The 27,407-nt window shown below is 39.4% G+C and overlaps 2 protein-coding genes across 5 annotated transcripts; both read right to left on the reverse strand.

Moving 5' to 3' along the window:
- Positions 1-7,152: 7,152 nt before the first annotated feature.
- rel (v-rel avian reticuloendotheliosis viral oncogene homolog) lies at positions 7,153-18,100 on the reverse strand. The gene is made up of 10 exons (XM_057342650.1): positions 17,961-18,100; positions 17,383-17,418; positions 16,467-16,606; positions 16,201-16,349; positions 15,684-15,775; positions 13,043-13,183; positions 10,034-10,138; positions 9,597-9,812; positions 9,207-9,350; positions 7,153-9,083 (listed from the first exon to the last, which is right to left on the reverse strand). The coding sequence occupies exons 1-10, from the start codon at positions 17,965-17,967 to the stop codon at positions 8,281-8,283; spliced, it is 1,833 nt and encodes a 610-aa protein (XP_057198633.1). The 5' UTR covers positions 17,968-18,100; the 3' UTR covers positions 7,153-8,280.
- An 883-nt stretch (positions 18,101-18,983) lies between these two features.
- Positions 18,984-27,230, reverse strand: papolg (poly(A) polymerase gamma). 4 transcript variants are annotated; one of them, XM_057342646.1, is made up of 23 exons: positions 27,068-27,230; positions 26,276-26,567; positions 24,931-24,997; positions 24,758-24,839; positions 24,512-24,621; positions 24,380-24,433; positions 24,190-24,301; positions 24,020-24,109; positions 23,691-23,829; positions 23,480-23,552; positions 23,147-23,267; positions 22,977-23,061; positions 22,845-22,898; positions 22,577-22,696; positions 22,012-22,121; positions 21,794-21,915; positions 21,557-21,714; positions 21,134-21,243; positions 20,821-21,023; positions 20,626-20,706; positions 20,404-20,463; positions 20,224-20,324; positions 18,984-20,135 (listed from the first exon to the last, which is right to left on the reverse strand). In XM_057342646.1, the coding sequence occupies exons 2-22, from the start codon at positions 26,482-26,484 to the stop codon at positions 20,226-20,228; spliced, it is 2,259 nt and encodes a 752-aa protein (XP_057198629.1). In that variant the 5' UTR covers positions 26,485-26,567; positions 27,068-27,230; the 3' UTR covers positions 18,984-20,135; positions 20,224-20,225. The 4 variants fall into 4 exon arrangements, with proteins under 4 accessions (XP_057198629.1, XP_057198628.1, XP_057198631.1 ...); XM_057342645.1 differs by having other exon boundaries at positions 21,557-21,717; XM_057342648.1 differs by having other exon boundaries at positions 18,985-20,135; positions 26,276-26,443.
- Between the last annotated feature and the right edge of the window lie 177 nt (positions 27,231-27,407).

Consider the following 27,407-nt stretch of genomic DNA (forward strand, 5'->3'; position numbering starts at 1 on the left):
CGATTGTGTGACGTAAAAATGGTGGTACCTTGTATGTTAATACATAAGCCTGTCAACATATATGAAACCTGTAGGCGGCGTCACCTGCATAATCTACCAATATTTAGTCGATGTGAATGTGATATGTCATACTACTCATAACCAACAGAGGTCGTACTAAATCCTTTGCACACTTTTCAACCGTGCTTGATTGTTTTTGTTTCCAGCTATTTTTTCCGTGATGATGACAGCGCTGTGAACTTCTGGGCCGCAAACAAACTGGTTGTCATGTTTGCGTTTGCCTCGAGTAAATGCAATTGATTAAACCAAAAGCCTTATTTGTTGGTTTGTTTGTTTGTATGTTTGTTTATTTCCAAGAGAGTGTAATTCGATAAAACTGATACACACTTCTGTTCTTATTTACAAAGCCAAAATAATGAGATAAGCAGCCAATGAAATAACAATATACATAGATCATTTCTAAGTTCCCTAGGCTTTTTAAAGTCACTCCACGTATTCTCATAGCGTTCCTCTTTTACTGCTCTCTCTGGTGAAAAACAGAAGTAAAGCATGTGACCTGAAACTACATGTCCCACGTGAACTACGTCTGTTTAAAATTTCGTCAGCCACAGAGCCACCCTGCTATAGTTGACCAAACCCTTCATAAATGTGTCATAAGCGCAGATAGAAAGGTGTCTAGTGATGTCAGTTGTGTGGGACTGGTTCAAAGATGACAGGTGAAGCGCGAGAGCATGTTGCTAGGTCACGTCATATCGAGTGGGAGAGTGAGATCGAAGTGGCCGGGGGTCGGGGGTGACGGTGACATTTTGAGCTTAGTTCACACCTTCTCCCTCCGTCCCACTCCACACCCACGGAGTATGACGCAGTGACCAGCGGTGCAACATCAATACGTGCTTTATATGGATGCTGCTTAATGTTTAGATGGACGTGCACATCATCTGACATTAATGAAGGACAACAATTCATTTATAAAAATGAATAGGCTATATGATATTAACGATTACAGCGATTTAAAAGAGTGTGTTGAAGTCCGTCATGTTTCATTTGATAACTTTCGACACACTTAAAATGAACTTCAACGAGACTTTTTCGTGTTTATTATTATTTTTATTTTTGAAGTAAAAGAGATGCTTTAATTATACTTTGATTAGGGTTAAAGTAAAATGTTCCAATGTTCACCCAAAAATGAAAAATCTGTCATCATTTACTCACCTTCAGATTGTTCCAAACCTGTATACATTTCTTTGTTCTGACAAAGATAGATATTTGGAAGAATTTCAGTAACTGTACAGATCTAATCCCCCATTGACTTCCGTTATTTTTCCTATATGGCAGTAATTTGCGGATGAGATCTGTTGTTTGGTTACTGACCTTCTTCCAAATGTCTTCCTTTGTGTTCAGCAGAACAAAGAAATGTATACAGGTTTGGAACAACCCAAGGGTGAGTAAATGATGACAGAATTTTCATTTTTTGTGAAATATTCCTTTAAGGTTTGGCTATAATTGTCTGTCTCTTACCTGCCTGATAATATTGGCTATAGCTCTCTGGTCCTTCTATTCCTATTATTTTGCACTATTTTGGTTGCACTGATGTAATAAATCATTTTGCAACAAAAGTTATGCTTTTTAACTAGTTAATAATTAACTTCTTGTGGTAGTGTTCCGTATCTCAACTGGTAAGGCACTGCGCTATAGCAACACAAAGGTTTACTCAATCCCAGGGAACACACATACTGATAAAAGACAAATACAGACTAAAATGCACTGTAAGTTGTTTTGGATAAAAGCATCTGCCAAATGCATAAACACTGTATAATGTATTGTAATGGTATAGAACCCATGAGTCTAGTGTGTTTTTCTATACAGTGTCTGTGAGAGCAAATATTTGTTTACGTTTGTGTGGAAGTGGTGCATTGAGTGGGAATAAGATTTAAAATGTATGTACAATCATTCATATCATCTCAGATGTAGTCCTTCATTTAATCATCAGGTAGAAAAAGTGCTGGCACACAATATCCCTATGTGGGTCCTTCTGTAGAGTTAGGGATTTTCCCTGACTAGAGCATTCTGAGATTCATTTCACATGAGGTAAGCATTTCAGTCAAACATGCAATATATAATTAGACAGACCTTCAGGACAGTTACACGTGTGTTTTTTTCCAAACAAAATTGTTTAATGAATACCTTTGACTGTAGTTGTGTAGTCTAGTCTCTGTGTTGTGCTTGGTAACAATATTATTCTCAAGTCGTTCAGATTCATATGACTACTAAATAACACTGGACAACTCCTTCCTGTTGCCACTTTGCAATTTGTAATTTTTAAGATTTAATCCGTCTTTGTTGTCTTTCATGGCCAAGAAATCACTATATCTCTCACTGACAGCAGCTCTAGTAAGGGCTGGCACTGAAACTTCCATTGAGTCATTGAATCACCATTCATTCAGTACTAAAGACTGTGAAATATGTTTTGCAGACACAGTATTATTAGACTGTAATTTGATCTTTCTTCAACTTCCTCATTCTCCCGGGGAGAGCAGACCATAAGAGAAGGCAGATCTGTGAGGCGTGTCATTCATTTCCCATCATGCAAAGATATGTGCTTTGTGTGTGTGTGTGTGTGTGTGTGTGTGCTTGTGACGGAGAACAGGGGTGGAGCTTGACTGGAACTGAGAAATTTGGCTGTTTTGCCCTGGCTTTGTTCCAGGGCAGAAAGGCATTGACTGAACATGTATCATTCTAACTAATTCAGACACAGAAATAACAAAAGACTTTGGAATCTCTATCGTCTCCAGCTCAGTGTTGAGTTCGGCTAACAAGATAATGATGATGTGATAACAGTTTATATGCCCTGGCCTGGAGCCAAAAGAGAAATTTAATTTGGGTCATACACAGAAGCTCATAGGGTCCCACTCATAGCTTGCTGAAAAATATGTATAAATATGCTGTTAAAATATTGAGGTTTCTAACAACATTTTATCGTTGTGGATGCAATACACGACCAGCCTCATTATTTATGTTTTTGATTGACAGTATAATTAATAAACATTAATTATGTTTTTAAGCTGTCTGTGGTTATTATACGTTTCATCAGTTCCAGGAAAGAAAAACAAACGTCATTATTTTATTCTATGGTTTAATTCTGAGTATTTCCCTCCAGATCTGTGCGATTATTACCTCATAATCGGTAGTTAGGACAACACCAGCTTTTGATATGATCAAAGAAAACCATTCATTATCCTGTAACCTTTGCCCCCATTAACAAAAAAACTTTAATGACAGAGAGGTTAACAAAATCCCAAGATCTCCCAGACCCACTTTAATATAATTCTTGTGTTGTCCTTACCTAAGACAGAATTGCTTTTCTGTTTAGAAGCTACATTGTGGTTTGTTACAGGGAAAGCCACAATTTTAAACAGCATTTCTTCCAGATAAGACCATATGAAGTCTGTGTTATAGTGTGTCCTGTATTCACAGGTATTGACGTATCTATGGGGAAAGGAACCCTTGTACACAGGCAGTAAACCACAAAATTTCATTGCATTGTCAGAATTTAAAATAAGATGTGCAGTTTCCTAAAATAGTATTTTTCTGAGTCTTAGGGCCCTATCGTACACTCGGCACACTCAGCGCAAGTGTTTTTGCTAGTTTCAGCCCGACGCAGTTCTCATTTTCCCAGTCCTGTTGTGTTTTCGTACTCCCATGTTTTGTTATGTTACCCCCACGTGGGTCTTTGTTTTGTATTTTTTGATTAAAGTCTGTGTAAACCCCTTACCCGCTGTTTGCGCCTGGGTCCTCTGTTCCCTGTCTTTGTCTCATCGAACCGTTATGTGACAGAATGATCCAGCCAAATCAGGACCCAGCAGACAGAGGGATCGGTGTGGGGTGGTTGATGCCACCGGCTTCCCCTCCAGGATTGAGGCCACCGGACTTCCCTCAAGGGTCGAGGCCGCCGGGTTTCCATCCAGGGTCGAGGCTGCCGGGCTCCCCTCCAGGTTCAAGGCCGTCGGATTCCCCTCCAGGGTTGAGGCCACCGGTGTCCTGTCCTGCCACAGATCCCTGCCGGCATCCCAACCGGTACCCAGGCCTGTCCAGTCGACACGCCGTCCTATGTGTTCCTGTCCTGCCGGCGATCCAGCCGGTGTCCTAGTTGCTGCCCAGCTGCCAGCGAGCGCTCAAGTTGCCGCTCCTTAAGGAGGGGCTACTGTCATGGTTCTGCCCCATCTTGTCTTGCTTTTCTTGATCTTGTGGCAGAGCCATGGCAGAACCTCTTGTTTCATGTGGAGAGAGGCATTTTGGCCCTTTTGGCTTGCCATACTCTCTCCAGGTCTCGTCATTGTTCCTGCCCTCTTGTTTCCTCATTATTGCTTGTAATGATTTCATGCCCCACACCTGTTCCCTCTTGATTTGTCCCCTTATTTAATGCCCCTGTGTCCTCTGTCTGTGCTGGATCATTGTCGTTTGTTTGGTGAGCTCCTGTGCTTTGTTAGTCTAGTTTAGTATTTGTATATTATGTCAAGTGTTAATTTTAGTCTTGTGTAGGTGTAGTCAGTTTTAGTCCTGTCCTGTCATGTTTTCGTACTCCCCTGTTTTGTTATGTTACCCCCACGTGGGTCTTTGTTTTGTATTTTTTGATTAAAGTCTGTGTTAACCCCTTACCAGCTGTCTGCGCCTGAGTCCTCTGTTCCCTGTCTTTGTGTCTCACCGAACTGTTACGTGACACAAAACACTCCACACACACAATATGCACACGTACTAACACACATAGACATAGACACACACACACGGACGAGCACGCACACACAGACAAGCACGCACGCACGCACCTAAGATAAAGGAGAGAGAGAAGCACAGGTCAAATATTATACAGACTATAAATTCCTATATGCTATATTAAGTAAAACTTTCAAATTCTAAAGCAGCCCCCCCTGCCAGGCAAATAGTGCAAAACAGTATGCAAATGGTGGCGAAGAACCCAAAACTTCAATCGAGAAAAAAACCCTCAGGAGAACCCAGGCCCAACCAGGGGATTCCAGTTCCCCTCTGGCAAAAGATGCTGCCTCTGCATAAGCTCGACAGTGCTTGCACAACAAGGCTAAATAAAAATACTAATAAGGTAAATTATAGATTTGAGATTATCAATAATCTAATAGCATTTGAAATTTTGTAGTGAAGACGTGTCAAATCACAGCGTCTGTCAGGGTGAGTGCAGGGACAGAGAACCCAGATACAGGCAGCGGGTAAAGGGTTAACAAAAATAATATTTATTTAACACAAAGCAAAAACCCACGAGGGGGTAAAACGACAAACAGGGGAGTATAATACACAGATAAGACAGGAACACTAACTAAAATACACTAGACTAAGACAACATATGACAAGGGTTGACACTAACTAGACTGGACTAAAACTCACGGGTCAGGAAACAGGAACTTGACAAGAAATCCTTTAGGGAACAAACCATCAGGATACAAGCAGTACGAACAATCACAGGACAATAGACACAAGGGCATTATATAGGGAGACTAACAAGGGGATAATTAACACTAGGCAGATGTGGGGAATGAAACACTAATGGAAAGCTAAATGAGGAAACAAGAGGGGCGGGGCCAAAGACGAGACCGGAGAGAACACATATTATGTCGTGACCGACAATAATATGTTTCTCTCCACACAAAATATGAGGCTCTGCCATGGTTCTGCCACAAGAGCAAGAAAGACATGACAAGAAGAGGCAGAATCACGACAGCGTCCTTCTTTATCCAGCTCTATAATCTCAGCTCTTGTCAGGTTGCCGCTTCCCATTCTCCGCTCTACCATCAGGTCTGGGCATGAACTGCATCCTGCTCGCTGTGGTAACCTTGGAACAATGAGACAAGTCTGGCTGAGAGTAGAGTACTGTTCTGCACTTTTTGATGCAACAAGTACATCAGTTGTGTTCCTGGTTCCGGTTGATCTAACTAATGCAGCCTAAACCCTCAGAGGATTTATATTATGGAAGTGTAGTGTATGCAAGATTAAAAAGATGCGTCTTTAGTCTAGATTTAAATGGACAGAGTGTGTCTGCTTGTATATTGAGCCTCAATACAAATTACAACGGAACACAGCGAATTTTGCATGAAGTAAAATCAGTAGGCTATATGAATCCGCTTCGTGCTGTCCAGTGTCTCGCGCAGCTTTGCCACGCAGATTTAACCCTGGAGAGCTAGAAAGATGCGGATGCGAACTACATTAATATTTGTGATATAAATATTTAAATGAAATGCTCTAGGTAACACAGAAGAAAGTCCAGTCTATAATCTGCCCTGTACGGTTTGTGGACGGTTGTTTAATGAGAGCAATGAAACATACTTTCTGTAGGCTACAGCAGCGGAGGACTATTTATTCGGAACCGAGGGACAACCGAAGACGTCGCTTACTGACCTTTGATTTGCCAGTCAGCGGAAGGGGGCGTTTCATACCGCCCACATGTGAGAAACTAGTTTTCAAGTTGTTTATTCGTTTTTTAAACGTTAGGTTGAAAACGAAAAAAAAGCCGAATTCTCGTTTTTCCGTTTTTTTTGATGAACGAAAAACGAAAATGGCGCCGTTTTCTCACTCCCGTTTGTTCAAGTTCAAACTGAAAAACAAATGGCCAAAAGATACACGGACGCTTAAAATACACCAGTGCCATTGTTTTGTCTCAAGATGCACACCAGTAATGTATTCTTCTAATGCATTTTTATTAAAGCGAAATAAATATCTTGATTCAACGAAGGCATAGTCCTGGTTTAAGCTAAGCCGTGTCTGTGAAACCGGGCCTATGAATGCTTATGGTTGAAATGTCATGCAAACCTATACAGTTGTTTCTTAATGTGGAAGTAAGCAGTCTAGAATTAGACTTTTCAAGATGTCCCGTATGACACTTAAACTAGACTATTGAAGAGGGGGTTATTATTATTATCGCCGGGGGTTTCACATGTTAAGTTTTATACTGAGCACTTATTAGGGTAGTACATGGTATGCTGACAGAAACACAAATTCAGGAATTGAATGTAAAGATGTAAAGAAAAGAACAGAATGTACAAATGAAAAGTATAAAAGAATATTATTACTTCATTGATTTATTTGCAAGGTCAAAGTTCCACTTTGTTCAGTTTGTATAACAAAAGTGCATAATATTGTAAAATATAGAAGTGATGCTGTCTTAACAATTTTGTAATCACACAGTCCTGACATGGCATCAGAATAGAAACTAAAAGGAAAAGAATATAGCCTATTTCCAAATTGTGGCAAGTTGATCAGGGAGCAAAGAAATTCCAATATTTCTGAAATGATTGAGTAACTCACATCACAACAATGTGCATTATATATAAACTGATCGAACGCAACAGCTGCTTCAAAGATTTTCTTTCACATCGTTAGGTGTACAGTACATGCCAATTTCATCCTCTTTGCACTAACAGTATGTTAAGAGAACTAGTTTTAAAAATAGGGAAACGGGACATAGTACTTGCATTTTTATAAATGAACTGAATGATGACAAAAACACAAAGAAATGTGTACACCCAAATTGAATTTATTAGTTTAATCATGTGAACTTTGGAATGTGAAACAGATATTTTTTTACATCTATTAACAGAATGAAGGAAACCAAAATGTTTCACCTACAGTCATTTTTCTTTTTTATAAATCATCTCAGAAAAAATACAGCAAAAAAACACAAAATCCATATTCAGTAGTATACATTTAAATTGTATAAAAATACAAAATATTACCACATAAAAAGGCTATATAAAAGCAGTCGATAGTCAGAACAAGTGTATGTTGAATAGAGTAAAAAAAACAGAACAAAACATTGGTATTCGTTTTTAAAGACATGATGTCTGAGATACCAACAAAAACTTAGTATGCACTTGTTTAAACAGTACGTTTGAGAACCTTGGATAAGAAGCATGTTTAAAATGACATAGCCATTACCCAGGGGGAAAACCCTGCAAGTTCCCACTTTAAGGAACACAACTACATTGATATTCTTGAGAGTCTGTAGATAAATCTTCCCAAACTTCTCAAATCATCAAAACTTCACTGCGTAACCTGGCAGCATCTTACAGTATTACAATCTCATTCCAGGAAAACAATCCATGTGATCTTCAGAAACTACATTCAGTAAACATGAATCAGAGCCTACATTTATTAAAAAAAACATGCTCTCGGTTAACAATGCATCTCATGCATTGTCACAACTTATTGAACATGTACGTCCTTTTTGCAATAATATTGAATAGCTGCGGATTTTACTATTCAGTACTGCCAGTTCAAATCAAGATGGCTGTCATGCCCAATGCCACTGGTGGGGTAGAGTACCTGTGAGCCCCTCTGACTTGAGCTGCCGGTCTCCATTTGCCTCATGGCCTCCTGAGTGCTTCCATTGGTGTTGGGGCAGTTCAGCAGAGCGGTGAAGGACTGTGTACAGTCAGAGGACAGGGTGCAGGTAGGGCCCAGCATAGCCATGGTGCTAGCCTCCTGTTTCAACTGGTGGCCTTGCTGATTATTGCTCATTAAATTTTGTAGGAACTCATCATCCAAGCTATCTGTATAGGAGTAGCCCACTCCCAACGACCCACCTGCACCTGTTGCCCCATTCTGTGTGCTTTGAGACTGTTGGAATCCATACGTATTAAACCAAGACGGGGTTCCTTCTATTCCTTGCAGAGCCATTTCTCGTCTCGGAGGCGGCTGTTGGGTTTGCTGGAGCTGCTGGTTCTGTTGGCTCTGCTGGTCATGTCGAGGCTGGCTGGCTGCTTGGCCGTTGGACTGAAAGAACTCCATATCCACATCCAAAGAGGTCAAAAGAGGGAGGCTGCTGCCACTTTCCCCTGTGCTGGGAATATTAGGACTTGGGTTCAGCTGCTGTAGTCCCACTCCGTTGCTGGCTCCAGTGGTGGTTAAGACTTGGCTGGGCCATGCTTGGCCAAGTGTACCTTGAGCTGGGGTTTCTGACAGAGGTGGCATCATGGAACGGGACTGAGGGACTTTGTTATAATAGCTTGATGGAGTTTGTCGCGGCACTGCGTGGTTGGGCAGACGATAATAATTTGGTGGCTCTGTAAAAGATTATAATGAGAAATGTATGCTTTGTCATAGACTAATAATAGGTCTATATATAAACATGTGTAACCAATCTGTTATTATTTAATCTGTTTTAGGATGGGCATCAGGTCTCTTACCGGTTTTGATTCTCTGATTCATTATGTTGGCTGAAGGCACTGCTTTCGGTCTGTTTATCGAATTTATGGCTCCATGGTTGAAGCTGGGGAAGGATTTCATCAGACTTTCAATTGTACGCTTCTTCTTCTGACAGCCATAGGGATCTGCAATAACAAATAAACAGTATATTTACATTTACATTTTGCGGACACTTTAATCCGAAGCAATTTATAAATGAATCAACATTTAAGAGCCAACAATAAGCTTAGTACACAAAACTATGTTTACAAGTATTTATTATGCAGTATAATATATTTTTTTAATTATTATGATAATGTCATATATTATATACTACACATATTACTATATATTACTAAGTACCTGTTGCATGGAAGGAACTATATTTTTACCTGTGTCATCAGGCAGGTATCTGAACTCCATGGGCTCACTGACCTCCTGGTCTGTTGGACGGCGCAGCTGCATGCGCACTGTGACGGGAGCCGTGATGCTGGTGTCAATGTAGGGAGGAGACTTGAACACTATGGCAACTTGCCTGTGTACATCTGCCTGAGAGAAGGAGCCTTTGGCCTCCCAAGTTGGAGTGAAGAACCTCACTTCAATGTCATCTAAAGAAGATTGTGGGTGATGTGATGGTATGAGAAATTAATGATGAAAAGTTTAAACAACGACAAAAACTTTTGATGGAAAAATGGATGGATGGTAAAAAACATACGGATATGAATTAATAAAAAATAAATATTATGTTACAGATCTCTACTTCTTACTAGCTGGAATTGGTTTATGAAAGCACCTTTATGTGTTCTAAGGATTTATAACAATCCTTTACCTTTCTGCACTTTATCACAGAGAAGGAAGATCTCATCTCCTCCCTTTACACTGCCACTGTTCTTATTCACCCGGCAGATTCTCAGCTCGGCTGTGTTTGGAGCTCCTGTAAAGATCGATAATCAAAGATTAGAAGATATAAGAAAATACAAAGACAAACCTTGAAACAACACAGACATGCACTACAGTCATCCGTAGAGAGTAATCTCTCATATTCATATTCTTTATCTGTGTTACGTTATCTCTAACACGTTCACACTTTAAACGTTAAAATCTTGGCTTGAAACAGCAGCTGAAGCGGTCATGATTTAGGGAGTGGCTGTTTATGCTTCCTCTTTTTTGGTGTTTGTTAGTCAGATTTTCGTGTCTGACCATATTAACACAGGAAGCTAATAACATGAACTACATCAAAATATTTTAGGTCAAAGATACTTTTGTACACTTCTCTAGAGCATCCGCCAATATAGTTTCAAGCCCAGGTTAAAGTAAACCTTACAGCATTTTTATGAGAACTTGAAAGACCTGCATAACAGCCTCTAGTGCACGTGAAAAAAGTTTAACAGCACATGAAAGAGTTTTTAACCCATCACCTGAGCTTTTTTTATCCGCTCAGACTTAGCATTGCCCAACCAAACAAAAACACTGCAAGCGCTGCTTTTCTGCTTGCGTTTACACCACCATCACGTGAGGAAGTGTTGAAATGGGCCATGCTCACTTCCTGTAGTGTGTGATGTGGCTTACTGACAGCTCTGTCACCTAAGCAGTGCGCAGAGTGAAAATGAAGCCATTATTACAGCTACATCTTCATGCTTTGATGCAGAGGGTAGAAAAAGGCATAATGGTCAAATGCCAAATTCACCAAAACCTCCAACAGATTGCCATTGGTTAACCCAATGTTACAACCCATCTGAGCTGCAGAAACTAACAAATTGCAAATTTGGTGACTCGGTCTCGAGACCCTATTTTAATGGTCTTTTTTTAATGGAGTCCACTCGAGTCCCATCAAAAATATTAAATACATTGAAAAGACGTCCCTTTATGGGCCAAAAATGAAAGTTGTTTCTATGGCTTTTCATGGCGTCTCCTGATTGTCTGATTTTGATGTCCAGTCTGTACCAGGTAAAAACTGGTTGAAATTTCGAGTTTATCAGACTAGTTTCAATTTACACATGGAAATAAATGAAGTGAGACTCTTTGAAATAAACTGAGTTGAATGATTTGAATGCAGTAAGATAGCAAGCAACCATTGAATCAAGGTTAAAATTGATGATTTGTCAATGTTCATTGCACTGAATCAGTATCACTTTTGTAGCTACACCATTATTGTGATCTTTTAGTTGAGCTCTTGGCCCTTCTATTTTAATGTTAAATTAGGTTTCCTTCAGCCATAACTGTGTGTTAAAATACATTAGTTGTGGCAAAGAGTTGATGACTTCTGAATGGTAATTTCTACATTTTGAAATTGTTTGGATCACTGTTAATAATTGGGTTTGTTTTATTAATGTGTCAGTTCTGTGGATCTGATATACTGTGATTTTTTTGATCTGCTAAACCACTTAAACACACAAAGACAACAAGAATCTGCATATGAAATTCAACAATGCCAATCAACAAAAGAAAGCTTCATGCTGCAATGCATGCTGGGTATCAACATAGTACAAAACTCATTCATGACTCCCAGAATGCATTGCAGTTGATCTGTTTATCCGAATTATTTTGACGATTGTCACCATTGTTGAGGTTTGTATGATGAGTGTTGATGTCAGTGTGTGTGTCAGTGAAATATGTTTGTTTATTTTCTCTCAATACTTGTGCATTGACTAGCCAGAGCACTCAGACCATCATCAATTGATCAATAATGTTTAAAAGTACTACATTTTATTACAGCCTGACAATTTCCATGAGAATAACACCAACTTTTGTAAAAGCATCTCTGTCTTTCTCAGTGCACAAGTGTTTTTAAAACACTATTACACGACCTGAACAAATTAATTTAACAAAAGTCAAGGATCAAGAGCCCAACTAAAGCAAACACTGATCACAATAATGGTGATTATTGTGGGTAAAGCAATTATCATTATTTTAATGGCTTTGCTATCTTACTCCATTCAAATCATTCAACTCAATTTATTTCAAAGAGTCTCATTAAATTTATTTCCATGTGAAAACTGAAAGTAGTCTGATAAACTCCAGATTTGAACCAGTTTTTACATTGTACAAAGGTCCACTGTACGTCATAAAGGGCCAATAAAGGGACGTCTTTTCAACATCGAAAGATGCAGAAAAGACGTCTTTTGGACATTTCTTTGGTCAGGGGGAAGTCCTAATTGTAATAAAATTACCTTTACAACACTTACTATGTGGCTTTTTTTTACCCTCAACTAAAAATATTTTTAAACTAATATCAGTCTAAGTAAATAAAACACAGTGTATATGCCATGGTATATTTAATGCAGTCTATGAGCTCGGTGCCAGTTTTATTGTTTCCACCAAACATTTAACATATTCTTGAAGATTTCTATAGGTCTTGTTTCAGATCTCTTGTCCTAGGACTCGGACTCAACCCTCTCTGGACTCGGTCTTGAATCGGACTCGAACTACTCTGGACTCTGTCTTGACTCGAACTCGAACTACTCTGGACTCGGTCTTGAATCAGACTCGAATGAGCTGGTCTCGACTACAACACTGTAAATTACACTCTATCCATAATGGTGTGTGCCTCTTAAAGGGGTAGTTCACCCAAAAATGAAAATTCTTTCATCATTTACCCTCATTTACTCACACTCGTGTCATTCAAACCTATATGACTTTCTTTCTTCTGCAGAACACAAAAGGACATTGGACTCCTTTGTGCAGACACAAGACCTCTGAGACATTTCTCAAAATATCTTCTTTTGTGTTCCACCGAAGAACAGTCATACACAGTTTTCGGATGACATGAGGGTGAATAAATTATGAAAGTTTTTATTTTTGAGTGAGGTATCCCTTTAATGATTTTATGACAACTTACTGTTGTCATAGATGGGGTTGGAGACAATGGGAGGCAGTGCGGTGTTGTACAGCCCGGTCTCATCTTGCAGGTAAACTTGGAAGCACAGACGCACCACGTTGAGGTCGTACTCCTCAGTCTGCAGCAGCTGTTCCCGGGGAACTGTAAACAAAGCATGCATGTTAAACACTATTGTTTCAAGTCTTAAAAGTATTGCAAAAGTAACAGCGGCAAACTCAGTGTGGGTCTGGAATAACATGTGCGAACAATCAAATTTTCATTTTTTCAAACTAGTCAACTAGGACAGACAGACATTCATGTGAATGATGTAAAGGTAAAAGAGAAGAAAATAAAATACAAATCAAATCACAAAAACATGATATTATTGCAGATGTGATGGGTTCAAAACATGTTGCTGGGACAGAAAATGGCAGCTGACAGGTCATGTACATGCTGCCATTGCGATGAATGAGAACGCTAACAGATAACCACGTATCACAGACCTCCCCGATTCATTTCAACCTCTCTGACACCTTAAAACAACTCACAAAAAAGAAAGCAAAGCGTAAAGCTAATCGCACGTTCAACTCGGCAGCAGATATGCCACTGACACATCAGCCTACAGGTCTCAGCCGCCTACAATGTTTTGTGAAGACATTTCAGTCTGTCTCTTCTCACCCCGCGGTAATCCCACCAACGGCTGTGACGAGCTTTCGGCGCTCTGAGGTCACAACAGGTGGAAATATCACAGCAGGTTCGAGCAAGATAGCTTGAGTGACAGAGCATGAGCTGATGATTGTGCACTAAGGAGGTGGGAGTCCTGACGCGCAGAGTATCTTCTGCCCAGACCGCAAACCCAGAAGAGGGAGTGAGGAGGACAGACAGAAGGTGAACGTAGAGGAGTGCGTTGGACAGATGTACATGTAAAAAGATGTACAGAGGGACGAGAGGAGTGGGTGTGGAAGATAGTGAGAGGTGGAGTGTGAGAAAGGCGATGTGGTCACGGCTATTTGCGTACGCGTGTGTGCGCGTTCCGTGCCTATCAAAGTCAGAGAGCAAGAGGAACCGGTGGACAGCAGCAGTAGCAGGTGGATGGTGATTTAGGTTAGCGTGGGCTGGTGGAAGGTAAAGCAGAGGGTGAGTGAGAGAGAGAAATGGGGGCAAGCAGGTGAAAATTCTCCATTTTGTGAGCACCATTGCCAACCCTGATGTCTTGGCACTTGAACCCACCATGTGTGACATCTCACACGCACTGAACCGAACACCCACGCGCAAGCAACACCATCACGGCAAATTCTGCATTCTCGCAGATGCCACGTGTGTCAACCGTGTACATTTCACACCGTGACGAGATAAACATGGTGAATTACATTACATTTTTATGGTGAAGAACATTTGCATACACCAGAGGATTACGTCGTTTATTTTTTTCAAGTTACTGACTGTGTATATTGTGTACTGAATATGTCACTGTGTGGGATAACGTCAGCACTAATAAGGTCATCGCTGGCAGGTCATCTTTTCTACACATGATCGAACTTTAAACGAAATATCAAAACCAATCTCGCTACTACTGCCGCCATTTATACCTAATAGCCGGGGACTGTGTGTGTTAGGCAGTCAAAGGGAGAGCTCTTTATTTGGTTATGACAGCAGAAGTGAAAGCGGTCCCCTGAGCAGCCAATCACCACAGAGACTAGCAAAATAAGCATGAGGAAGCAAACTCAGAACAGCGCTGAGACTTCACAATCTGACATTCCTCACATTCATCAACCATATTGTGTGTCGACCTGTTGCAACACTTTCATAATTACTCTAATATCACCAGAGCAGACTATGATATAGCTGCATAATGATACTGCTTCTGAGTGAATACGCTGTATAAATTCATAGGAAAATTCATAATTCATAGCTTTGTTTTAAATTGAGCTGAGCTTTTGAATTTGAATTTAGCTAGTTTTAAATATGCAACAACAATGTGATGCCTGCTTTGAACGAATCAACCGCCTCAAATTAAAGGGATTCTGTCATCATTTACTCACCCTGCCTCTTGTCATTTCAAACCTGTATGACATTCTTTCTTCTGCAGAACATAAAAGACGAAAGCGGAAATATGCAGATAAACTGTTAAAAACGGAGGTATCACTATATATCCATCAGGATATGTATTAAATGCGTCGATAATAGTAGGTGGCAAATAAAAACAACTCTCAACACCACTCTGTGCTAACCAATAGACATTAGATTGCATTAGTAAGAATTCCTGTTTGTCCAGTCTGAGCATTCTAATGTTGAACTTACTGTTACTGTTAAAGCTACAATCTGTTACACAAAAACGTATAGTTTATAGTTCCTCTTGACATTAATAGTAGCAAGAACAGCCCTTCCTCCCTGTCTGAATAAATTCCCCGTGATCATCTGCCACACAATACAATAGCAGTTGTGAAACGCCTTTAGCAAATAAAGAGAAGTGATACTTTTTTCCTATTCTAATCGCACTGTCAGATGACAGTTCATGTACTAATGTACTGAAGACACGAGAGAGAGTTTGTGATTTTTACAGGGTGATGTGTCTGATAACGAAAGTGAAGTGAAAGAAACTTGATTAGTAATAAAGACAATAAACAAAAATAAGCGAAAAGAGGGTTGGTGGATCTCTGACCTTTGAAAGGGTTGATGCCTCGGGTAATCCTCTGCATTATGGCATCCCTCACTTCTCTCCTCCGCACACACTGGATGCCCAGGTTTTGGAAACTGGAAGAAAAACAATTAAAATGACCTGTTAAAAGATTTTTAAGCCCAGATTTGTTTAGCTCATGTTTTCTCCTTGTTGAACACTGATTTCAGAGACTAACAAGAAGACTACTAACCATACTGACATACTGTTTAAAACTGAGGGCAAGCTGCATAGAGGGGAATCCCCTGATACTCTGAAACAACATGCTTCTTAAAAAAAGAAGAATGGACAGCCCTTCGGAAGAGAACTGTGGTGTGTGTGTGGGTTGGAGTAATACGGAAAGCAGATTGGAATGGCTTTGATGTGGGCCACAGAGATGTTTCATTTTAATTTCATTTAAATGGTAACAGAACAAATGAGATTACAGCTAATATATAGTTTTACCTCTATGCTTGCATTATGTATTTGCATTCAAGTGATTTTTCTTAAAGCAACAACTTACGCAATGGCCCGACGTTCAGGTCCAAATTCTGCTTCATAATAACCATCCTTGCAGTCTTTACCCACCAGGTCATGAGGATGTGGTTTGTTTGGTTCGCTTTTGGTCACCAAGGAAACGCGTACTTTTCCTTTCCCGGTAAAATTCAGAATCTGATAGGAAGAGAAGAGCTACTTTCTCAGCAAGTATGTTTCAGACAACTCTGTACGAAAATGCTTGATGACACCTGTATACTATTTCTTTCAGGTCAATAAAGACTGTTACTGTACCTGAATGCTGGGATATGTTCTGTTATTGTCAGAGCTTTTTTCTCCCGGAATGCTGCCTGCTGAACGTCCCTCGCATTTGTACCTGAAGCGCATGCCTCTCTGTTTTGGCTGCTCGAAGATCTGAACGCAGGGTTCTCCCACTGCACAGAGACAACACGATGTCAGTATCAGATATTTTAATTCCATGTAAACTGTTAAACATTCACAATTTAAGGGGCATGTTCAAATATTTTTAAAGATAGAAGATTCATAAAAAACTAAAGAGAGGGCGTGATGTGCCCGAAACACCTGCATCTGTCTTGTACAGAACCTGACCATAACCTGACCACAAACAATGCAGCCTGCTGGTAAATAATTTCCCGCTCTCTGCACCTGTCATCTCAGCTGTCAGATCTTTTACGAGCTCACCCAGGTGCCCTTATACCAATAAGCATACAGAATAACCATCACTTCTTCAAACACCTGCACACACAGCTGCACTTGTCATGCAATATCTGTGGTCAATCTTAACACACCTGCTTATGATGTTGACACAGACCAGTGACAGCTATGCATTCTTACACTATAAAAAAAACAATAAGATGGGCAATTGAATGTATTACACCTAATGCTCAATCCTACTCTCCTGAGATATGCCCATGAATGCATTAAATGTCACTCACTACAAGAGATGTGTCACTTACAGGAAGTCACATCTTATCTACCTCTACAACCTCTAGGCTAGATACATCACACACTAAACAAAAGAGGAAGTATCGTAAGGAAATCTAAACACCGACAACTGCAGCGTGTGACGTTTGAACATATTCGCTGATTGATTGAGTCTATGATTCACCCCAAGCTCAACTATAAACATGTTACAGAGACAGGAAAGGCAAGAAATGCTTAACACCGGTTAGATATGCCATGTACTTACTCAAGTTGGGGTCCCTGTGCATCGAGAGCTGATGCGCTATGAAAGAAAACATTGAGATATTTTATTATTATCCCACGTTTTTAAGGAACAAGCGTTCATGTGAGAATTTGAAAGCTTTTAAAAGTTCCTCATTTTCATTTCCTGGTGTTCTTTTGTACATCGTCGAATGGCAGTTAATGCAATCGACATATAACGTACAGAACACTCTTAATGTAAGACATCATTTGTTTTCAGATGACGATATATAATTTCAACATCAAACTTCTTGTTTTCTGCTTTAATGTCCTATATTACATGTAGGCGGTGGCTGACAAATTAGACTGTAGACAAACTCGAGACAACAAAAATGACACAATGTAACTACCGTCGAAACCAATTATAAATGTTTCCAGGTAACGCTTATTTAATGAACTATTTTTAAAAAGTCTTTGAACACAATGCCCGTGTTGGTCTAATTTAACAATATGAATACCATATAAAAATCTGGATATAAATTGACGACATAGTGTAAAATTCCATCTCAGCTAAAAAAAAGATCGAGAAAAAGACAAACAGTAAATAGGCCTACGGGTACTCACCATGCATATCTGCGACCGCCCTTCTTCTCTTACGTGTTCTGAATGTGTTTGAGATCTAATGCGCTGAACAGATACAGTGTATCAACTTCTACACACAGAGAGAAGGGTTTAGACAGGCTTCTGGGAATTCCCCACTATATACGGTCTCCCCACCCACAGACGCGAAACACGCCCCTCTACGTACGCGCAGCCAATTAGACGAGGAATGCGCTAAACGCTACGTCAAATTCAAATTTCGCAGATTTATAAGAGAAAAAAGGGTCAAGACACCCGAAATAACTACAGACATTCAGACAACGCGTACAATGGTTGTTCGTGAAATTGAAAGTATAGATATGTACATTTTTACACTTAAGTAAATAAGACACTTGGAGTTTTAAGGTCACATTTGGCACGTCTGCATATTAAACCGCTTAGAGATTAAACATGACAATTTAGCTTTAGTAAATTATATCCAACATGTAAGGAGGAAGGGTTAACGATTTTTTTTAAATATTAACAGTGGCAAATCAGAATTCTAAGCGAGATTTGTTGGCAATTCCTCCATACTACTCTTTGAAATGAATGCCGCTTTATTTACTAAAATATGCAACAGTTACGTTCATTTTTAGGGTAATCCCCCCGCGCGCGCAGCGGGAATCACCCACAAACAAGGAAGTTTATTTCCAACCGAGAAATTATGCTTTACCTTGTTTAATCCAGCAGTTTTAATATCATTTGCTCATAATCCACGTAATATTTTAAAACAGCAATGACTGATGATCTTTTAAATCGTGTTCAAGGTGTGAATAACTATCATAACGTCAGGAGTATTTACAACTTTAAGATAGTACGTCACAGGGATTGACCATAGGAGGTGACGTCATTTCAGGCAATCAGACTGCTGTATGCAGAGAGACGCATATAAACTTCTGTTCAGCGCTCTCTTCTGCTTTAAAATCATTGTTGTCCATTAGCTCACGTGTGGAATTCTTGAAATGCCAAAGCCACTTGATAAAAAGACACGAGAACACTGGGGTTTTGTGAATTTTATGTTCTTAAATGTAAAGGCAGTTTACATTACATACAAAAATATCATTTCAAATACAACTTTTGCCCTACCCCACCCCCCCCAAAAAAAATCAAAGAAAAAAAAGACAAGCAGATTTTCTGAAGGTAACAAGGAAGATCAAATTCTGAACAATGCAACTGATATCTAGAAGAAAGAAATCCAGCTGCTAGGTCTGTGATATAAAAATTATAATGGTCCAAATAAATAAAATGTTAAGAAACCCCATATGAATAGTAAACCTATTTTTTTGTTGTTTTTTTAAATCCACAGGTACTCTGTAAACCCCAACAGGGCAGGAGGCTTGCAACATGAAAAGAAAATGCAAATAGGAAAATCATGAAAAAAAGGGCAGGTCTCATTTAATTTCGGTTCTTGAAGTTCAGGAGACTCTGCCATTCAGACCTCCATGGGAGGTGCAGGGGTGATGCCCTAGACGCAGGGAACTAGTCATGCACGTGCACACAATAAACCAACACTCACTCTGGAATCATTTAGCAAATATTGAATCCATAGAAGAAAAAAAAACCCTTGCATCAAACTGCCTTGAGACAGAGGCCCAACAACCATCCCCGACCCCAGTTCTAATACTGTTCTTTTGCTCTGAGCCGTGGAGTGGCAGCAGAGATGATTGTGAATAGGTAACTGGGTTACGGTTTTTAGTTACTAATGCTGGTCATTCACACATACATACACACGCACGCACACCCCAAACAAAAGGTCCTCCCAGAAACTGTACCAGAACCAATACAATGATTACAAAAGATTTTGCAGGGAACAGCTTCTACAAACAATGAATAATCTAATTTAAAGCGACAAACAGGACAATTTTTTTTACATTTTTTGTTATTAAAATCTACATTAAGGTGGCATAGAAAGACTAACAATGATTTTTAAGTTATATACAAACTACATCTACTGTACAATTTGTTTCAAAAGCTCAAACAGATGTTTACCAAGCAAGCATTCTGAGACAGTAAGGCATTAAAAAAAGAACCTCAATCAATCCATACGCCAACACTTTACACTGATACCTTTGTAACAAGCAGGAAGACCAGCCAACCATCAGTAGCAGTTTAAAAGCAGCACTGCTGTTACAAGGGTGGTCCCACATTTTAAGGGACAACCTGTGCAGAGAGATATTAGAAAAGATGGGAAAACATTTAAAGGGAAACCTCGATTGGCAACAATCAATGTTACTTCAAGACAACTCACTGTTATCGATTTAATGTGAGCCTGATAGAGTTTTTAATCACACGGAGGTTGCTTGTGGGAAGTGGGGATGATGCATCTGGAAGCTCTTTACTAGGTAGCCTCTGAGAACACAAACAACAGGTTGTTTAAAAACATTTCAATTTAGATTAACTATTATAATACTGACTGCATGGCGTTTACCTGTGTTCTTGATGTATCAATTGTAGGTATTGGCATAGGTTTGGTTGCCGCAAGACCCTCCTGTAGCAAAAAAGCAATTTACTTTTTGAACAAACAATATTGCGTGAATTCTTATCATGTTGATCTTACAACGGTTTTCAGTTTCAGTGAAATGGTCTAAATGGTGGTCAGCACCTGAGGCAAACACAACAGGCAAACAAGAGTAAGAAAAATAACCCTTACCTCCGTCAGCCCATCTTCTACATCCAAGCCATTGCCAGTTACAGGGTATGGTTCCTTAAATGCAGAGTCATCAGGGATCACCTAAAACAAAGTTAAGAAAAGCACAAACAAAGCATAGTTTCTCAAAATTATTATTGTTGATAATTACTCCCCCCAATGTTTCAACCTTATATGACTTGTCAGTGAAGATCTCACCTCCTCTGCATCCTTGTGTCTTTTCGGTGGCTCCTCCAGGGATGGAGAGTGAGGTCTCTTTGGTGCAGCTCCATTAAGGCTGTTGGGCAGTTCAGTAGGAGTGGGAGAGCTCAACCGTGGTATTACATTACGGCCCACCACTGTGGGAATGGTATTGCCAGCTAGGGGTTCTGAGACTGGAGTGGCAGTGGGCAGTGGGGGCTCTGAAATGGAAGCACTGTTTGAGTTAAGCTGCAACTTGCAAAACTACTGATAAACTTTCTGTATGTTTTCTATTCAGGATCAAAAGACATCAAAACGCAAAAGTACTTACTGGAGCCAATGACTGGGATGGACATTCCCTGTTCTGATGTTGAAGATGATTCGGATGGTGGGGAGCCGTCCATAAATACACTGACTGGTAGGTTTGGAGGACTGGTATTACTGGGAAACAAAGGAGATAAATACATTTAAAAGAAAAAAATTACAAGAGAATTTAATAAATGAAGGGACTTTAACATACATGAATCTCAGAATTTTCCTAACTTAACAACTCATATTTACATATTTTGGAAACAACGTAAAGAGGACATAAATTGTGCTTAACCACAAAAACATATAAAGGAACCTGTGTGAAATGAGTGACATTTTGCATACCATTGCTATAAACTAAAATGTTATGCTCTTTCCACTTTTCTGTTTCAACCTCTAGTGATGGACCAATTTTGTCCCCCTCCTCTCAGCGTAGCAACACTACCTATCTTCAGGCGTAGAGACTGGCTGGCATGGTTTGCTGACTGGTGTAGGCGAGCTGAACGGGGTGCCTGTGTCTGTGGAACTGTCCAGATGACTGCCATCCAGGGAGCAGCGCTTTGACCCACCACCATCTGAACTACGGTTAATATCTCCCAAACTCTGCTGAAAGGATAAGACATAGTTATAAATGCTCTGTGCATTGCCGTAAACACACATATGTATGGGAGTGTAGTTATACCTTTTTCTTCCTCTGCACAAGTTCAGGAGGCAGGTAATGGTGCAACTGTTTCTTTTTCACATGTGTGGCCTCAATGGTCATACCCTCTTTCAGCATGTTGATGTTGCTAGCCTGCCTATAAACTACAATGAAACATGGCAGTCCGATGTCAACAAATGCCAGCTTTCAATTTCCCCAACTACTCATGGAGAAAAACAATACCAGGCCAAGGAGCTTACCAGTGTCTGTGAAGGACTGTATGTCATAGGTCAAGTCAATATTAACACAGTCAGAGTTGTCCAGTTTTTTAAAGTTGATTCCAATAAACCACATGGACACAAATTCATTTCTGTAAAAACAGTGTGGAAATATATATAAAGTAGGTCTTGTGGTCAATCAAACAGTATAATTTTTAGTTTTCCAAATCTAACAGGAGTTTACCATCAGTGATAGACCAAATATTACTGGCAATACTTTACCCTTTTGCTAATTTTAGGTCAACGTAAATCCTAGTTTACTTTATATTAAAGCAGCAAGAATAACCACCAAAGACTTTCTGAAGCCAGAGGTGTGCCGTATACGATAAAGACAGAATTTAATATTCACGTTTTCAACGAAAGAATCAAATTATGAAGTATTTCAATTTGTTATCTAAATTAATAAGGTTAAGCAAGAATGGCATTATTAAGTAGTTATTCGAGAAAACATTTTGAACCCTAGCTGAAAACATAATTATAGCATGACATTTACATCATTACTGAAACAGCTACTCCATACTATGATACTAATACGTTTACTACTTACTCGTTGCGGTTCTCTTTTGACCCAGGAAAAGACTGTGGGTTCACATGGGCAAGTGTGATATACTCATTCCGCTCCAAATTTCCAACCAACACTCTTATCTTTGATTCCACCAGTCCAATCCTGTAAAAATGTACATTTTAAATATGTTTTTGGCAGCACCAAAGCTTTCAATAACATTACTGACATAAACATTACAACCAGGACCATTTGAATTTAGGGCCATTTTCACAAACATACCCTTAAGCATGTATTCTTTCTGTGCTCTTACCATTCTAGGTGGTTTTCCTCAGTGGATGCACTGGCGGTGAGGACGATGTAATGCCTGCAACCAACAAAACACCATTCAAGTTCAACATTCACTGGAATGCAACTTAATTTGATTCTGTGAAAATACACTTACTTGTACTTCTGGAAAAAGTTGGGAGGTTCAAACAACTTGGACCAATCAGCTTTACCCAGAAGAATTTCATCCGTAACCATGAGACCTTAAAATTGTGAAAACATGAGCAACGCGTAAGTGATAAGCCAATTATGAAAAAAACTCCAACATTAATCTTAGTTACACTATACCATTCTTGAACTCTTCACTCATGATGGTGCGTGTGGATGTGGACACGTTGTATGTGGAGTTTTGTTGTGGATATGCTGGAGTGATGATTGGCATCAGATGGTACCTGTCTGACGGATTCACCTGAGTGTACAATAACAAGAGGATTTAGTGCTGTGGTTCCCAAACTTTTCAGTGCAATATTATTTTGTATACACCGTTATAAACAAAAACGAATTGCTGCCGTGATGATTGTCATCTGAGATTCTACTTTTATATGATACTGTAAAAGTAACCCTTTAGAACTACTAATGAAGATTGCTTTTTTGATTTGAATGTAGCATAAGAACACTAACCCGTGGGTCCCAGACTGGTAGATTCAAGTTACTGTCCTCAGGTTGTTTTAAAAGCACAGGATTTGGCCATTCCCTGATTAAAACAAAAACAAACATCCTTTAAAAACAAGGAAAATTTGAATTACAGAAACACCACAGTATTGGACGGACAAGATTTCAATCACAAAGATTCACTTCCATTACATGAAGCTAATGCTGCCTGTGACCTCACCATTTAGAGAAGACCAGAAAGAATTTGTGCACTAGCGTGGCAGCAACAGCATTGGGGTACAGCTGACATGTCCTGGCCACCAGCATAGCCCAGGAAACTCCACCCAGAAAGCCTAACATGTTGGAATAGATTCCACGGCCTAAAAGTGTAGAAATAGTTGTTAACTGCATAAGTACATCTTTACCTGCTTATATTTGGAGAATAAGTAGTTGAAAATCTCACAACAGAAAATTTCAGGACTTTTAGCATACATGTTCATGTGGACGACTAAATCTTGAATCGGACTCCTATCATTTTCCTTTGCTAGAGAAGCTTTAAATCATACTTACGTTTGGCCCACAATTTAATTGCTCTCAACGTTAATCTGAAATTCTCTTTATTAGGCACCAAATACAGGATTTCATCAGTAACACGACAACCTGTAAAAACAAATATGTAAGAATATAAAACAACTGCACATTACAAATCAAAGACTACAGTGAAAATCTGAGGATGTTACCGTTTAGACTGCGAATGCATCTTATGTCCAGGTTTCTGAGGAGTGAATCTCCTCTCAGGTCCAGGTTATCAGGGATGGACTGGAAAGCAAGCCTTGCAAACAGCAGATCAATCTGGGTAGAACAAGATAAAACTGAGCAAAAGAATATCAACCAATTTCCATATCTCCGACTTTGCACCAACTGCTTTACCTCAATGCCGTCAAACTTGAATTTGATCACTGGTACAAATGCATCCTCCACAGCCTGAAATGGAATTGTACAGATGATTCACACCATTAAAAAAAAACAAAGTGACAGACATGTATGTGATGAGGTATTTACCCGTAGATCTTTAATCTCATCGTGTCGTTTTAGTTTTTCAAAGAAAGACGAAAAAAAGTCACTGCGCTCAACATGTCGTGGGGCAACACACAAAGCATCTATATCAGCACCTGAAGAAAAGAGAGACTTTGATACGTAAAGGGATTGATACGCACATTTTGCTCTGTGGACAAAACAGATAGAAGATAAAAAGGGAGTGCCTGACCTTTAAAACTCTTTCTACTGCTAGGAAATAACTGAATTTACCTTTTGTGTGCACTCCCAACCTATATGAGCCAAAAGTAAAGATTTTGCCACCAACATTTGCCACGGCTGACTGTGGAAGATTCTGTGTGAAAACAAGTATTGATTAAGAAAAACACTGCACTATGTAACAGTTAATCCAACCAGGAGAGCTTAGATTGGGGAATACATCTTACCTTCGTTTCACTGATCTCTGCAATCCACTCCTTAACAAAAGAATTCAGCTTCCCAAGAACTGCAAGCCTACAAAAAAAAGACCATCAATGTGTACACCGACAATTCAGATCTAAAGGTTGTTACGCAATGACTGAAACACATGAAGGCGATTTAAAAAACAAAAACATCGCCTAATGCAATTAAAACAAAACATTTAAATACAAGATCCCTGAACTACAACCTTTCTCCAGTATGAGCCAGAGCTAAATCCGACCGTCAACCATTTATTCATGCCAATCTTCAGAAAAAGATGCAACTACACCCCCTATTGTTACACTTAGGAAAAACTTCACAGAAACATTTCATTTATGCCCATTTAGAGAACACACCATAGATGTAGCTATGTAATGTGACTAGAATCCATCTATTGAAATCCAAACAACTGTGCATTAGCTTTTGCATTCAACAAGCATGAAAAATGAGCACTTGTTGAATGTTCATGACAAATATTATATACATTTCCACCAGACATTATGTAGCAGGTAAAGTGTGCAAAAGTCGTCAGACAGGTCAAGCTTGTTAAAAGAGAAATAGAGATCTTAGTATTAAATCGGTTTAATATTTAAAGGCAGGTCATGCACAAAAACATCCAAAAATGTGTATTCGTTGTTTCATAATGTTTAATGTTACAAAACACGTGCTCATTTGACATATTAATCGCACTCCATTTACCCAAGTTATGCTGTACAAGTCTACAAGCTAATTTTATCACCAAAACTACACCAAATTAGGGATTGATTGCCACAAATCATTAACAAAATGTGGAAAAGCAAGCAGGGAGCACATACATCTTTTTAAAGCGGCATACATCTTGTGTTAATCATCATCAACTAGACCTTGAACAGTCAGTGAGATACAAAAAGTTTCCCAAACAAGAAATATTCATAAAGTTATTAAAACATTAGTGGGGGAGTGTACAATAATTTTGTCTAAGAGAAGATTTTCAAGGTCAGTGTGGAAATCCAAGATTACTTAGTAGTAACTTCTAGATCTCAGTGAAGCAGCTGTACTGAGGGAGACCAAAGTGTTGCTACAAGCCACTACAATCATGCAGCATAGTAATACAATGGCAACAAATAAAATCAAGTGAACCTGCTGAGCACAAAAGTCACTTTGTGACACACAAAGATATGATTTCCAAATTTGTAAAGTTTCTTCAGAGATCTATGTAATTATTTAAACAGATAGTAGTAGTTGAATAAAGAAGGTAAATATGGTGGCCTGCAGTGCATAAACCACAACAGCTCTAGCCGAAAACCATTGAGGAATTCAAAAACATTATAGAAGACAAAGCCCTCTGCCCACCTGTGATTAAGTTCATTTTCACCCTCAAACACTCCAAAGGGTTTCATAGCCTCAGTGAGCTTCTGAGTGTAGATGTGGTCTATCTCTCTGGGAAAGGCTAGACTGATAGAAGATGTGATGCCATAATGTTTCCGAGGCTGCTGCCCGCCAAGCGTACTACTGCCAGTCCTGCGAATAAAGAGCAGCTTAAACAGGTCATTTACTGTCATCGTTTATTCAAGAATGCGCACTAAACATAATGATTTAACAGATGAAAACACTTAGCTAAAAGCTGTATTAAGCTGCCACCATTCTGCAGCAAAGATGATGAAACATTATGAATCATTAGATTTAACGTTAAGCATAAAGGTTAAACTGCGTAGAAAACACTTAAACGTGCCTCAGAACGTCTACGTGCCGTTTTTTGTGACAGGCTGTCGAAATAAACTAGGCAAATACCTGTTTATAGAGGTTAAAATTGAAACGCGGCGCATTTACATAAACGTAAACAAGCACAGAAACACGCTGATCGCATCCACCAGCATTGACCACTTTTGTGTAAACAAAGACACGACCTTTTTCACAATACCACTAAAATGCATTGTTTAAACGAATAAAACTAAACGCACGTATTTAATAATTTTGGATGTTTGCAAATATTTCGTTTTTATTAAAAAATCAGATTTCTTTCGCTTTGTGTTACTGTTTTATTCCGTTAGCTCAACAAACGGACTTAACTAGCCTAGCATCGCATTCCCCTCTATAACTACTCTGTTTAACCGGCTAATGTCAATATAGGTACACAAAACTTACGTTGACATCTCTTTCATGACCTTGCGTAGTTAAATCCAGATATTTTCAGAACGAACACGCAAAAAAACATGTAAACTCAGCCAGCAGCAGCCCCTTCTCAATTTATAACAATAGTTGCTGCTTCAATATGGCGCCCACCGGACAGACATTTCCCGACATGCTCAGCGCCTTGACGCCAGAAAATAAATGTTTTTCAAACGTTATCTCAGTCGAACTAAAGCAATCAGAACAGCTTGTACAAAACGGCCAAAATGGTTACAATTTTGCATTCTCCAAGCAAAGGAAGAACTAGTGGTGTTTTTACGCCTCGTAATATTAACGGGACTCTTAACAAGGAAGG

This window comes from Triplophysa rosa, linkage group LG9 (genome assembly GCF_024868665.1).
Source record: "Triplophysa rosa linkage group LG9, Trosa_1v2, whole genome shotgun sequence".
NCBI lineage: Eukaryota > Metazoa > Chordata > Actinopteri > Cypriniformes > Nemacheilidae > Triplophysa > Triplophysa rosa.

What these genes read in the sequence shown, in the direction of transcription:
- rel (XM_057342650.1), bottom strand. An exon ending in GCACAGGGACCCCAACTTGA is followed by an intron (nt 16,607 to 17,382) that starts GTAAGTACATGG and finishes GTCTCTGTGCAG; the next exon opens with TGGGAGAACCCTGCGTTCAG. An exon ending in ATACCTGCCTGATGACACAG is followed by an intron (nt 9,351 to 9,596) that starts GTAAAAATATAG and finishes TTGTTATTGCAG; the next exon opens with ATCCCTATGGCTGTCAGAAG.
- papolg (XM_057342645.1), bottom strand. Translation starts at nt 26,484, where the DNA reads ATGACAGTAAATGACCTGTTTAAGCTGCTCTTTATTCGCAGGACTGGC. An exon ending in GAGTGAAGAGTTCAAGAATG is followed by an intron (nt 23,062 to 23,146) that starts GTATAGTGTAAC and finishes CACAATTTTAAG; the next exon opens with GTCTCATGGTTACGGATGAA. An exon ending in TCAAAAGAGAACCGCAACGA is followed by an intron (nt 22,122 to 22,576) that starts GTAAGTAGTAAA and finishes CTGTTTTTACAG; the next exon opens with AAATGAATTTGTGTCCATGT.